This window comes from Cervus canadensis, chromosome 22 (assembly GCF_019320065.1).
Source record: "Cervus canadensis isolate Bull #8, Minnesota chromosome 22, ASM1932006v1, whole genome shotgun sequence".
NCBI classification, from domain to species: domain Eukaryota; kingdom Metazoa; phylum Chordata; class Mammalia; order Artiodactyla; family Cervidae; genus Cervus; species Cervus canadensis.
The window spans coordinates 30979098-30993139 of NC_057407.1; the positions used below are offsets into that span (position 1 = coordinate 30979098).

Genomic DNA, 14042 nt, shown 5'->3' on the forward strand with positions numbered 1-14042 from the left:
GGCAGACCCAGCGTCCAATCCAGGCTCCACCAACTCCTAGCTGAGTGAGCCGGGGCAACTGGACTGAACTTCCCTGAGACTGTTTTCTACCTGTGAGGTGGAGACTGACATCCCGACTTCTCAGGAAGCCAGTGTGGATGTAATGAGGAACTGAGCCTCGCGCTGGCACACAGGAAGGAGTCACCAAGGTGCTGTGGCCAGAACCACTACTGTGCTAGCACATTAAGACAGGACTCCGTGACTCATCTCCAGTGAGGCCCACAAAGGACAAAACAGATATCAAGTATTTCCACATTTTAAGAAGGGATGCTTAACCCTCTGTGCCAAACTAGTAAGACACTAGCAAAAAACCTGGTATGTCACCTCTGGACCAATATTCACCTCCGGGAATTTGAGGGTATCATGGTCCAGAAAATCTCTTCGGATAAAACTGTTGAGGTGCTATGGGATTTCTACCATCATTCATGAGGAAGGGAAAAAGCTGCTCTCCTATCTCTTGGTTTTTCTTGAACCAAGAGAAAGGGGACTTCTAAGGGGGGACCTTGAAGAGCATAAGATACCTGTCCTGGAAATCGTGGGGCACAAAGACTGTCGTCTGACCCAAAACTGATAAAAGGCCCCCATGGAAAAGCAGGAAGGAGCAGCCTGTGGCTGAGCAGAGAGTGGCTCTGGAAGCAAGCAAGGCTCCCGCAGCAGGCGAAGGGCCCCTCCCCACTGCTGGCTTCCCAACCTGAGGCAGGCCCAAGCCAGGGAAGGGAAGATTTATATTTTTAATCAAGTTCAAAGGGAACATTTTAAGTACTGAAATGAGACTTCTCTTATAATCTAAAGCAATATAAAAAGTTATAGAATATTTATCATATAGGATATATGTGTGTGATGTGATATTTAGAGGATATATATTCCATCCACAAGCAATAAAAGAAACACTCCACAGAAAGAGCTTGAAGTGGGAACAGGGAGAAAAAATTAATTTTTTTCCCTTTTACCCCTTGATGTTTAGCCCTTTCAATCTAACAGTTATATTATATGCTCAATAACCATACAAGAATGTGGGAGAAGAATAAAGAATGCCTTTAGAAAGATGAATGAAACAAAGATAGTAGAATAAACAGTAAGTTGTAAAAAAATGTATAATCAAGTACTCAACTAGGTCATTTATAAAAAGAATAAAATTCTTAAGACATACTAGAAAAACTGCTCTTTTAATTCCTTTTTATCATTGATTTTCAGTGAATAATGGCAGCTAAGTGATACTTCCATGAAGGATTCTTCCTACTCTTCCCAAAAGAATGGAGGAGGAAGTAAAAATTGCCAAAGATACAGGAACAGAGGGGGAAAACATGGGATGATAACATGCCCCAAGATTATAGATTCAGACAGAGGAATTCCACATGCAAGGCCCTACGTTAAGCATTAAAATAATACTTGAAAGGACTAAGTAGGTTTTCTTCTCATAGGAATTTGAGCTATACACACAGCAACAGAAGAGATGAATATACAGTCTTCCAGGGGTGGGGAAGGTATAGCAGAGAAGAATTTTGTAGGGCCTCTGTGAAGTCAGGCAAAGCAAAATTCATGGCTGTTTAAAAACTTAGCTCTCAGTTAATCTGTAGATTCTGATACCAGCCTTCCTTCCTTGGTTTCGAAAGCGTGTTTCACATAAGATTTGCATTTCTTCCGGGGAAAGAGTTATTCATTACTTTCAACTATGAAAGCATGACACTGACCTTCAGAATAAAAGTGTGATGGCTTTTCTGATTATAAGCAGGCACGAATTCATTCTTGGAAAATGTTAAATGCCAAACCAGCGCTACCTGCAGTTAAAACTATAAGGTGTCTAAACAACTGAGACTCTTCAATGGTATTAATGGCATCCTGGTGTCATCCAGCTGTATAAACAAAGGTGTCAACCCTCATCCAGAGCTTGCCATCCCCATAGTTTAGGGCATGAACTCTAGACAACCTAACTCTGTTTCAGCACTAACTAGCCACAACCCAAACAAGCCACAGAACATACTGTGCGTGGTTTATACGGGGTTGGGATTCATTTTCAGCATGCTACCTCGGGTTTTCTGTTGCTATCACAACACAGCTGATAAGCCTTTTTTTGTAGATAGATAATGATGGAAACTTAAGTCTAAATTTTCAATTCCAACCTACTAAAACCGTTTGAGGAACTGACTACAGTGGAAGTCAAGGCAATCAAATTTATTTTTGGTTATGAATCACACAACTGATTACTTTTCAAATAAAAACCCAGAGAACTAGATTGTTTCCCAGAATAAAATAACAAGACGGTGTGTGTGTGTGTGTGTGTGTGTGTGTGTGTGTGTGTGTGCGCACACATGCACGCTCATCCGTGCATGTGCACACGCACGTGGGGGTTTTGCAAGTTTTCCATCTCAAAGCCATGAAATAACAAGAAAGTCACAACTGCATTCTCACTGTTTAAATCTATGAATAATGTGCAGATAATCTAGCATGACTTAAATAAGAAATTTAACTGTGACAGGTACTCAAATTCAACAATCAATCATTTATAATAGACTGACTTTTCAAGATAATTTTTGCAGTTAAAAAAAAAATATCTTGGGGACTTGCCTGGAGGTCCAGTGGTTAACACTCGCCTTCCAATGAAGGCAGCATGGTCAGGGAGCTAGGACCCCACATTCCTCAGGGCCAAAACACCAAAACATAAAACAAGAGCAATACTGTAACAATTTCAACAAAGACTTTAAAAATGGTCCACACCAAAAATATCTTTAAAAAATATATCTTAGAAGGTAAAAAGAAAGAATATAAAAAAAAAAAACCCAAAGCAATGTGTTTCCCCTTGTTAAAGAAGACAGATTCCTCAAAGGCAGTAGCTCTTCTGTTTTATAATCAACAATCCTTTAAAATAAAATACTGCTAGTCTAAACCAATAGGATGAATTAAAAAAGATATTTCATTTAACTATGATTCATTTTTATGATTATTATCCAGTTTAAAAGAATCTACTTCAAACATGACTTTTCCCCGCAGGGCAGGAAAACTATGGGTCACACACAAGTCAAAGAAAAACCTAGATAAATCCTAGGAGGGAGAAAACATTACAGATGTGATTATTCCCATTAGGCCTAATGATATAAAGGAAGGAACTTCTTCCTTTCTCCTTCTTAACCTCAAGTCTGAAAACTAAACCTCCAGAAGCACTGTTATCTAAAGACAAAGAAATGATGAGACTCCCTAAAAAATATATATATAAGAAATGACCATAAAGTATACCAAGTGAGTTTTAATAAAAATGTGCCAGAACTAATACATACAAATGGATGTTGTCCCCTTAAAAAAGTCATTACCTTGGAAATTATATACTTAATCCAGTGATGCTGTTATAGGCACTTTGGAATTTGTTTCAGGGCTTAGAATTTTCCACATCCTTAAAAATAGCAAACATTTGTCTTTTGGGGTTTGTTTTAGCAATAATCAAGTAACCAGAGTAGCTGAACTTTCTCTGAAAACCTTTCCTGATCTGCCAAATCCAGGTTCTGTGCCCCTCCTAGGATGAATGTCCTTCCTCCAACAGAGAACTTTTCACTCAGCGCTGGAATTGCTTACTTACTTACCATCAGTCACCTTGGCAAAACTGTAAACCTCACAGGAGCAGGGAACTTATTTATTATTTTACTCAAACCCTAAAATAATGCCTAGAAAATTACAGGCATCTGTATGATACAGAAATACTGAATGATACAATCTACTAAATACAAGATGCTTTGGAACACTGTCTGTATTTACCTTCCCCACTTCTCTCTGAAAAGAGTACCACACCTGTCTGTATGATTATATACCTATATAGAAGGACAACTACTTTATTTTTTTTCATTTATTTTTATTAATTACTTTATATAATACCTGAGAGGAAGAGTGTTTGGACTGGATGATTTTCATTACTTATTTTTGTAAAGGAAGAAAAGCAAAAATCAATGACTACATCCTCACAGACTAAAAACATTTAACTTTTACTCTCAAATTTGCAAGCATAATAACATCTTACCTAGCTGCAATATCTTTATAGTGTCTCTGTAGGCTTTCATCACCAGCTTAAAATGGCGGTACAGTGGATAACACAAAACTCTTCTTCCAAAAGACACCAGGATTTCATGAACATTAGTCCAAGTCTGTGAAGTATCATTTACATGAATAATCATTTCCATATTACACAAAACAAAAGCACACAACAAAATGTAAAACTATTCTCAATTAAAAACCAAGTCTGAGTCAACATGAAGCCAAGTGGAAGATAAATACAGTGCCAAGCAGTGAGACTCTTTCTGTAAACTTACAATAAAATTTTTATCTCAGTCTTTGTAATTTCTCATACTTTATCAACATATCACAAGTGCTCCTTAAAAATCACATTCATAGCAGGGAAGTTTTTAAAAGTCTTTTAAGAACTACCACTATGAATGTAAAACACATGGTACTAACAAAATACAGATGCACATAAAATGCATTTTAAATGATACATGTTTCATGTTTTTGTCCTTTAGGACCATTCGAGATAATACAGATGAAAAATACAGAACTCTTTAGTGCAATGTGTTCACAGTTCCCCTCTTTCCTCTCTCTGTTTTTCTGCTTTGGGCATGAGTAATATATGGCATTTACTTCAGTAATTTACTTTCACTTATCAAAGAGAAAACTCATTTCTGTAAAGAGGCTTTATCTTGAATGGTATCAAACTGATGCCATCAGCAATGTAAAACTTACTGAAAACACATTTTCTACAAAATTGTTTTTTAATTGGGTTTTAATTTAAAATGTATAGAAAATGTTAACCTGCAAATAAAACTTAACATATAAAATTAAAGGCGTATACAACATTTCCATGTATATGCACCTTTAATAAATGAGTGGTCTGATTAAGCATACTGAGTACTCAACAAAGAATAGTTGATATAATATAAAAAACAATGATGAACTTCTAAAAAATTCTGGCAAAAACTAAATACTTATAAAAGTTTGACAGAGCTGGTTACATGTATGACAATAGTAAATTATCTAAAAAACAAAATGTCAAAATCAAATCATAAATAGATGAATTTTTCATGCAGATTTTAATAACTAACTATGAAATGATCTAGTCACCAACTATTTTGTTTTCAATATTGGAATAATTACTGTGAGTATTACAAAAGCCAATTCATCTATTATATGCTGATCGTAGAAATACACAGAATCCAAGAGAAGTCCAGAGAAAAGCACTTTTCCATCTTAAATATGCATATTTAAGAGATCTTGCTATAGCATCTAGCTCAGAGGGTCTGCTCTGGGACTCTGTCTTTTCAACAAGCTCCCAGCAGAGGATACTGGTCAGGCAGCTGGTTCATGGACATTCTTGGAGTAGCAAGATTCTCTGCTCAAGTTCCTGCTTACATCTTACCTATTATTTGAACAGATGTAGGGTATTTTGGAAGTTTGGGGACAATGTCTGTTATGGGAAGATGTATGCCAATATATGCCAACTTACTTACAGGCCTTGTCTATTATTTGAACAAAGTGATGCCACAAAACAACTTTGATTTTCCAACTGAAAATATACACTATTTAGGATTCAAACTGGGGAAAAAAAACAAACAGAAACAAAACTAGTTGCCTTAATAAACGATGCAGTTATCAATTGTTTAAATAAACACTTTTTTAAAGCTTCTGTTTTGATGGACAACAGCATGTTCGAAACTAGTAAATTTAAAGACACCATCCTTTGCATTTTTGGTGAAATATGCACAGCTGCTTTCTAGAAAACAGACACAAAAACAATTATGACTATACTAGAAGAGTTATGAGATCTAAACATACTAATTGTAGAACCTAGGATACATTATTTAAGCTATATGACCTATGTTTCTTCACCTATAAAACACCAGTAATACTTATCTCACAGACTTACTGAAAGGAATAGGTGAAGTAATATACATAAAAGGCTTAGCACAGTCTCTGGTGGTACGTGACAGTTAACAGTATTATCACCTAGGTTTGCTGCCTGCCTTTGAGCTCTGTGCCCCAATATATGCCAACTTACATACAGGTCTCAAACTTGACCCAGCATCTTCCCACAAAAGACAATGTCCCCATCACTCCTTCAAACTTCAAAGATACCCTACACCCAGCCTTATTTATGTACTATGATTAGAGTAAGAGTAACATAAAACCAGAATTTTATTAAAAAACATGGGGGAAAAAAACTAGTACAATAAAGTTACCACTTTCCAGTCCAGGTTCAATACATGAGATAGGGCACTCAGGGCCGGTGCACTGGGATGGCCCTGAGGGAAGGCATGGGGAGGGGGGCTCAGGATGGGGGACACATGTATGATTCATGTCAATGTATGGCAAAAACCACTACAATACTGTAAAGCAATTAGCCTCCAATTAAAATAAATTAATTAATTTGCAAAAAAATTCAAGGAATTGCAGAAATTACAAATGAACTAATAACAACAAAATATAACTCTTGAAGAAACAAAATCTAAACAACTGCAACTGAAAATCGTACCTCAAACCAGCACAGTGTTGGACTCAATTTTCTGATATTCCATGCAGATTCAACCTTTATTTGTTATGAAGAAAAGGATAGTGTCATATGATAGCTAAAGTCATTTAGAAAGAAAACAACTATATCCACTTATTCAACTAGTATATGAATAGTATTGATATATGTAAAACCTAAGAAGTGTCTATGGCTTTACTGATGTCAAGGTGATCAAAGGCCAAGTCTCTACTTTCTTCAGAATTTTATAAAGTAAAGCTTTTGCACTGATAAGAGTACCAGAATACAAGAGCACATAAGCAAAGGCTTTGAAACTAAAGAAAAGCAATGCATGCTCAATTTCTGTCCTTCTCAACTAGGTTACTTACCTCTCAAATATTTCATAAATAATCTACCAAAGACTCAAAGATAATGTTAAAGTACTCTCTGTGGCATTTAAAAAGCTGCTCAAGAATCTGGCCTTTCAGAGAAGGTCTGCAAGAATAAGTACATTCTAGAGAAGACCTTGAAGTTGCAAGACTTCGTGATTTCAAATATATGAATCTAAGAATGAAAAATGCAAAATTTTATTGAGTATAACTAAACACTCTCACTCATCTTCTCAAGAAATATGAAGCTATTTTTTCCATCAAAGAAAACATTTTCTCTGACTATGGTATTCTAAAAAGATGAGTGGAACAAAATCCATTTTCAGTTACAGTATGCACTTAATACACTCATTAATATTCATTTTGGAGTCAAATACAAATCTCAAAAGTCACCTTTGAAATTTTCAGAATCCCAACAGCAAAAAAACTTGACACATATCAAATCCTTATCCCAATATTATGCTAACACTATGATGTTAAGTAGGTGAGAAAAGCAGGTTAAATAATAGTACATACATTAAAACCCAGTATAAATACATATGTGCAATGAAAGAAGCCAAGAAGAGAAACATTTCCTTGTAACAATGGCTACCTTTGATAGCTGAGATGACAGGAAATTTTAATTATTTTCTTCCTATATTTTCCTTTACAAATGATATGAATTATTTGTGTAATTTAAAAAGAAGGATGGGGGAGGCATACGATAGGGGTAGGAGATGAACTACTATGTACAAAATAAATAAGAAAAAAAAAAAATAAGATACAAGAATACAGTATACAGCACAGGGAAATATAGCCAATACTTTATAATAACTTTGAAAGGAGTAAAATATATAAAATACTGAATCACTGAAATATTGTCAATCAACTTTATGCCAATTTAAAGAAATTTTTTTAATTTAATAAATAAATAAAAAACAGGGAAGCATATGTACACCTCAAGTATAACCCCTTGAGCAAAAATTATTATCAACAGATACAGGGACATATTAACTAGAAAGATTTTTTTCTGGCTTTCCAGCCTTTTTTAAAAACATATATATATACTATCAGTGAAATAGGTGAGAAAGAAATTCAGCTCTTCATTTATAGAATCAAGTGTGGTATAAGAAGAGATACATTACAACTGTATATATATATATATTTTTTTACAATTATATATATTTTTTAAAGATCATTTAAAAAGGTAAGATCATCCTTACTTTACATAAGGATTTACTTTTGCAATAGGATTTCACTGAATAGCAAAAAGATAAAATTCAGGTTTTCAAAATGTGATTTACGTACAATTTTTCAGAAGTACAAATACTATTTAAATTGAGGGACACCTGCAGATAAACGCTCATATTCCTTTTTGCACAAAATACCATACCTTACATCTGTCAATACACAGCTCAGAGAAAGACTAGAAATGAGCATGGTAAAGTTTACCCCTTTCCAATGTCAGGTGTCATGTGGCAACAGCTGTCTCGTTTGGTCACTTCATCTCCTAAAAGAGATGAGAGCCCAGGATATCCTTCTCCCTACCTTTCAGCTTTACTTCCCCACTCTGCTATTGAGTGAGACTAATGCCAAGAGAGAAGGAAAAAAAGACTAAATAAAAGCATTATGCTGGGGCTTCCATGGTGGCTCAGCGTGTAAGAATCCGCCTCCCAATGCAGGGGACACAGGTTCGATTCCTGGTCCGGGGAGATCCCACACGTCTTGAGCAACTCAGCCCATTGGTCACAACTACTGAGCCTGTGCTCTCGAGCCCGCAAGCCACAACTACTGAGCCCACGCACCCTGGAACCTGTGCTCCAAAATAAGAGGTCACTCCAATGAAAAGGCTGCACACCTCAACTAGAGAGTAGCCCCTGCTTGCCACAACTAGAGAAACGCTTGCACAGCAACGAGACCCAGCACAATCAAAAATAAATAAATAAATACATCTTTAAAAAGCATCATGCTTTCATGCTGGTATCCATCACCAACACACCTGTGCACCTCAGTTCGGAGTGTCTCTAAATAAACACGACTGGTCTCACTCATGACCTTAATACAGTTTACTCTGCACGACGGTCTATGCCAATGTTCGCAGACACACACACACTTACATTCCGCTCTCCTTCCGTGACACGGGTCTCATAGCAATATGCCAGAAGGATGTCAGTCAAGCTGTAGTACACCTGCCGATGGGCTCTCTTGTCCAGCAGGTAAGATTTATTAACAAATTTTCGCAGCTGATATTTCTCCTCTTCAGAAAAAGACACTAGAAGAAAATGCATTTAAAACTTAGATGTTCCACTCTGTTTGGTAAAACCCCCACTGCAGACAGATTTGTCAAAATTAGAACTTTAATTATAGAAACTGAAATAAAAATTATTAAACTCTGGACATGGAAACAACTTTTTAATTAGACTTCACAATTTTTTAAAGAGCTATGTATTTGTTCAAATTCTAGTAGGGCTAAAAAAAGAAAAAAAAATGTCTAAACAATATCTATTCCTTATTTCCAGACCCCTCCCACACACTGGCTTTTTTTTTTTTTTGCTACACAGTTCTGTACTCAAGACAGCTAAATGACAGATTTCTTGACTTTAAAAATAAGACAATTACGTTTTGATAACAGAAAACATGTGAAACACTCTGTAAATATTATTTACTTTGAAAGTTCTATACAAAGAAATGGAAGTATTCCCGTGTATTAGTCAATTTTAAGGGCATAGTATTTTTAAAATATCACTTATACCAAGTTTTACATAAATATGCAAATTTGATTATACCACACATACTAGACTGGTTGTTAGAGGATGTTTCCTTTTCTTCTGCTTGGCACCCTCTATCCTCATCAATAACTTTTTCCATGTTAAAAAAATCTAGTATACATCACTTCGTATTTTTCTTTACAACCATAAAGACACACAAACATGTATACAAGGGAGTTGATACCCTTTTCTCCCCAGAAAATTAGATTATTTTTTTCCATCTAGCCAGTCTCACTCAACGACACCTCCAGGAAATCTCCCCAAGTCACTTGGTACTTAGCTAACTTTGTGAAGGAGTAGAATATTCCACAGAGAAGGCAATTGCAACCCACTCCAGTACTCTTGCCTGGGAAATCCCATGGATGGAGGAACCTGGTAGGCAACAGTCATGGGGTCGCGAGGAGTCAAGACACTACTGAGCGACTTCACTTTCACTTTTCACTTTCATGCATTGGACAAGGAAATGGCAACCCACTCCAGTATTCTCGCCTGGAGAATCCCAGGGACGGGAGCCTGGTGGGCTGCCGTCTATGGGGTCACACAGAGTCGGACACGACTGATGTGACTTAGCAGCAGAATATTCCATGGTGTAGCATGCTCTATCCAACCACTCCCCCTACTGATGGGCATTCACGCTGCTTCCAACTTGATGCCACTGCTAATGATGCTGCAGTAAATGCCATATCATACGTCACTGGACACTGCAGGCCTTATTTCCATAAAACAGATCCCTAACAGTAGACTTACTGGGTCAAAAAATTTATCTGTTTTTGAGAGATACTTTATCTAAGGGCTACATCTCTCCTTTGTAATGGTCATGGACAGAAGTTCCCTTCCCTAAGCATATCTCTTGCTTGCTCCCAGCCATAAATGCTTTTTTAAAAACCACTTTGAATTTAATGGATATGAAAATGAAAGGACTGTGGTAAGAAAAATTCTAAAATGACCAATAAGACATCATTTGAGTGTGGGCAGGAACTGTGACTTGCTTCTATTCAAAAGAATATGGCAAAAGTGATAGGACAGTTACTGTTACAATTATTATGTCTATGTTCTGATATTGGTGGAGACTCTCCTGCTAATCGCCTATTGTGAAGAAATAAGACGTCATGTCATGAGGGGGCCACGTGGCAGGGAACTGTGGGATCCTCTAATATCTGAGAGTGATGCCCTGGCTGATAGCCAGCAAGAAACACCGGGGTCTCAGTTCTATAGTCGCAGGAATCAAGTTCTGCCAACCATCATGTGAGCTTAGAAAAGAACTCTGAGCTTCAAAAAGGAATACAGCTGCTAACACCAATTTTTTGAAAATGAAAAGATGGCCATATTTGTCTACAGCCTTCCAAGACCCCAAGCAGAGGACCCCACCTCAGCTTCTAAGCATCTAGATATACCGTTAAGAACTTAGATGTATTATTACCTCTAAGTCAGTGTCACCAATCTCTTCCCTTACAAATTAATTCTTCATTTTCCTTACGTTCCCCATCAGAAGACCACTTTCAAATTCACTTTAAAAGTTGTTCAGCTCAGTCATGAGGAACATTTAGCTTCCAGTGCCAGTGAATATCAAAGTAATGCCAAAATAACTTTGAAGCCTTTTTTCCAGGTTTCAGAATTGTCCATTATATGCAGGTCAAGACAGGCTAAACTGCTGTAACAGACAGACCCAAAATACACTGGCTTCAGTAAGACAGAAGCTTCTCTCTCACCCTACTACTCGGAGTGAACAGTCCAGGACAGGTGGGTATCAGGGTCTCCATACCTGTCTCCTGACCCATGAAAACAGCCAAATTAGACCTCTGTTTCTGATCTGTAGTAACTTGGAATGCAACAAGAGGAAACTAATACAGTGACATATCGCTGTTACTTCAGTTAATATTTCTGTAACTGCTAAACTCTGAACATTATTTCATAGATTTGTTTGGCAAATCTATGGATTTGCTCTCCTATAAATTACCCATATGTTTTGCCCAGTTTTTTTTTTTTTTTTTTGGATGGCTTGTCAAATATTTAAGAACTTGTCTATTATGGATTCAAACCCTAGTCATCTCTTCAAATCTACTGCATCTCTACTGACTCTGTTTAGAGGATCTTAGGTCACTGAATTATTTATGTCTGTGTGTAGTCCAATATGTCTATCTTTTTTTTTTTTTTACCAGATTGTGAATTTATAGCCTTCAGTAAGGTTTCCCCAACTCCTGAATTGTCCATGGAGTCTCTCAGCTTTTCTTTAAGAGTTACTGTTTCCTCTTTTAAATTTAAGTCTATAATCTATCTGAAAGTTACTTTTTCATATTTTCAGATTTTGGTTAATTACAGATGAGGAGTTAATTGTGCCAGCACAGTCTGCTCAGTAAGCCATCTTTTCTACTGTATTGAACCACTAACTTTATCAAATAGATCTGCTGCTTTTCTTGCTAAATACTACTTCCAAGCACTTTAGGTATTTGTCACCTGCAAATACAATATTTTTCCCATTCCCAATAAATTATCAACAGAAGAGAGAGACACTGTCTCTTTTTATATATCAGTCACCTTACCAAGGGTTTCTCAGGTGGCGCTAGTGGTAAAGAACCCCCTACCAATGCAGGAGACACAAGAGACGGGGATCTGATTCCTGGGTCCGGAAGATCCCCTGAAGGAAGGCATAGTAACCCACTCCAGTATTCTCGCCTGGAGAATCCTATGGTCAGAGAAGCTTGGTGGGTTACAGTCATAGAGTCGCGAAGAGTTGGACAGGGCGGAAGCAACTCAGCACACACACACATATAGGCATATAAAATGTACATACAGACAGATCCAAAATACAGTGGCTTCAGTAAGACAGAGGTTTCTCTCTCACACTGCTACTCGGAGTGAACGGTCCAGAATGGGTGAGTATCAGCATCTCCACTCTATGACTTCCATCTATGGTCCAAGATGCTGTTTCGGGTTTTAAAATTTTCCAACCAATGGCAAAGTGGAAGAAGAGGATGACAAACACCTTTTTTCTAAGGAATTGATCCAGAAAGTGCACACAGCACTTTCACTCACTTCCTATCATTGAGGACTTAAGTCTTATGACCACATCCAGGGGCAAAAAAAGGCAGGAAACTTGGCCACTAGCTGAGAGGGCATGAGCTCAGTTTTAACTCAGGAAGCCTCTTCTTGGTGGAGAAGAGTTAATAAAAGCCACGTGTTCTTGACACCTTCTCAGAAACCAAAAATTATTAAACCGCCTTTTTAACATTCCCAAGTCACTCTCTTGATAGCCAGTTAAGTCCCAGCCTTTCTGTCTCCGCTCAACAAAAGACTGCCCTTCTGCTCATCACAACTGGGCAAAATCCAGAAGGAAAAGAATATGATTACTCCCACATAATGGTCCCTTTTCACATATAGTTTTCATGTCTATACTCTCTTAGGAGCCTTAAGTTTAACATGGCTTCTTTTTGCTGTAAGGCTTCCTTCCAGCAGTTTTTTGCAGTCTGTTCTCTTGGGGAAAAAAAAATCTTAAACACCCTTACATCAAATTACTAGAAGCAATATTCCTTTATTTACTAAAATACCGTTAGTACCCAAAAAAAAAAAAAAAAATGACAGGATAAGACATAAAATACACTATTTGTTTGCATAAACAAGTAACTATATGAATGTATTTAATTTGCTGGCCAGCAATAAAAAGAAATGTGTATATTTTAAGGTTGAATAATACAGGTGAGCCTAACACAGTTAGGAGAAGCACTCTTTAAAGACTGACTTCTAAAAAAAAAAAAGATTGACTTCTAAGAAAGAAATTCATGTGACAGATCAACTGGGTGCTGACTGTCCCATTACAGAGCTCATATGAAGATTTTTTTTTTTTTTTAGTTCTCCCACTTTATTGCTCCCAGCCCATCTCCCTCCACCCTCGTGCACACAGGCTCAGTCATGTAACCCCGTGGACTGCAGCCCGCCAGGCTCCTCTGTCCATGGACTTTTCCAGGCAAGAATACTGGAGTGGGTTGCCATTTCCTTCTCCAAGGATTTTTCAATTTAAAGAGAAGCTCTCCGTTCACTTAAAGTGGTCTGATGTGAGGAAACTGTAAAAACGAACATGTCTTCACTGCATAAAGAACACATATCTGACAAAGTACTTGAAGACCCCTATTACTCAGCAAGAACCCCTGAGAAGGTATTCCCTTAGGTACAGTTTTGGAGATGTTCATTAGTTTAGCAAACAGGAAAGTGCCAGGTGATTGGGACAACAGTATCTCACTACAGAAAAGCCTTTAGACCATAGCTGGCTAAGAAAGACCTCTGCTTCCATGGAATTCTGAATCACAAGGTAAGTGTGCCCAGGACCAGTGAACAACGTACCAAATCATTCACACACACATTTATTCCTTGCTCCTAAGTCATCACACCTGTATG

General features: G+C 37.3%; 1 protein-coding gene across 1 annotated transcript in view; it reads right to left on the reverse strand.

Annotated features, from left to right (window-relative positions):
• The window catches only part of SHQ1 (SHQ1, H/ACA ribonucleoprotein assembly factor), a 95558-nt gene that overhangs the window by 54275 nt on the left and 27241 nt on the right, over positions 1–14042 (reverse strand). The window contains exons 7-9 of the mRNA XM_043443121.1: positions 9003–9157; positions 6545–6598; positions 4043–4166 (exon numbers count right to left, since the gene is read on the reverse strand). Coding sequence (XP_043299056.1) covers positions 4043–4166; positions 6545–6598; positions 9003–9157 — 333 coding nt within the window. The remainder of the gene's footprint in view (positions 1–4042; positions 4167–6544; positions 6599–9002; positions 9158–14042) is intronic.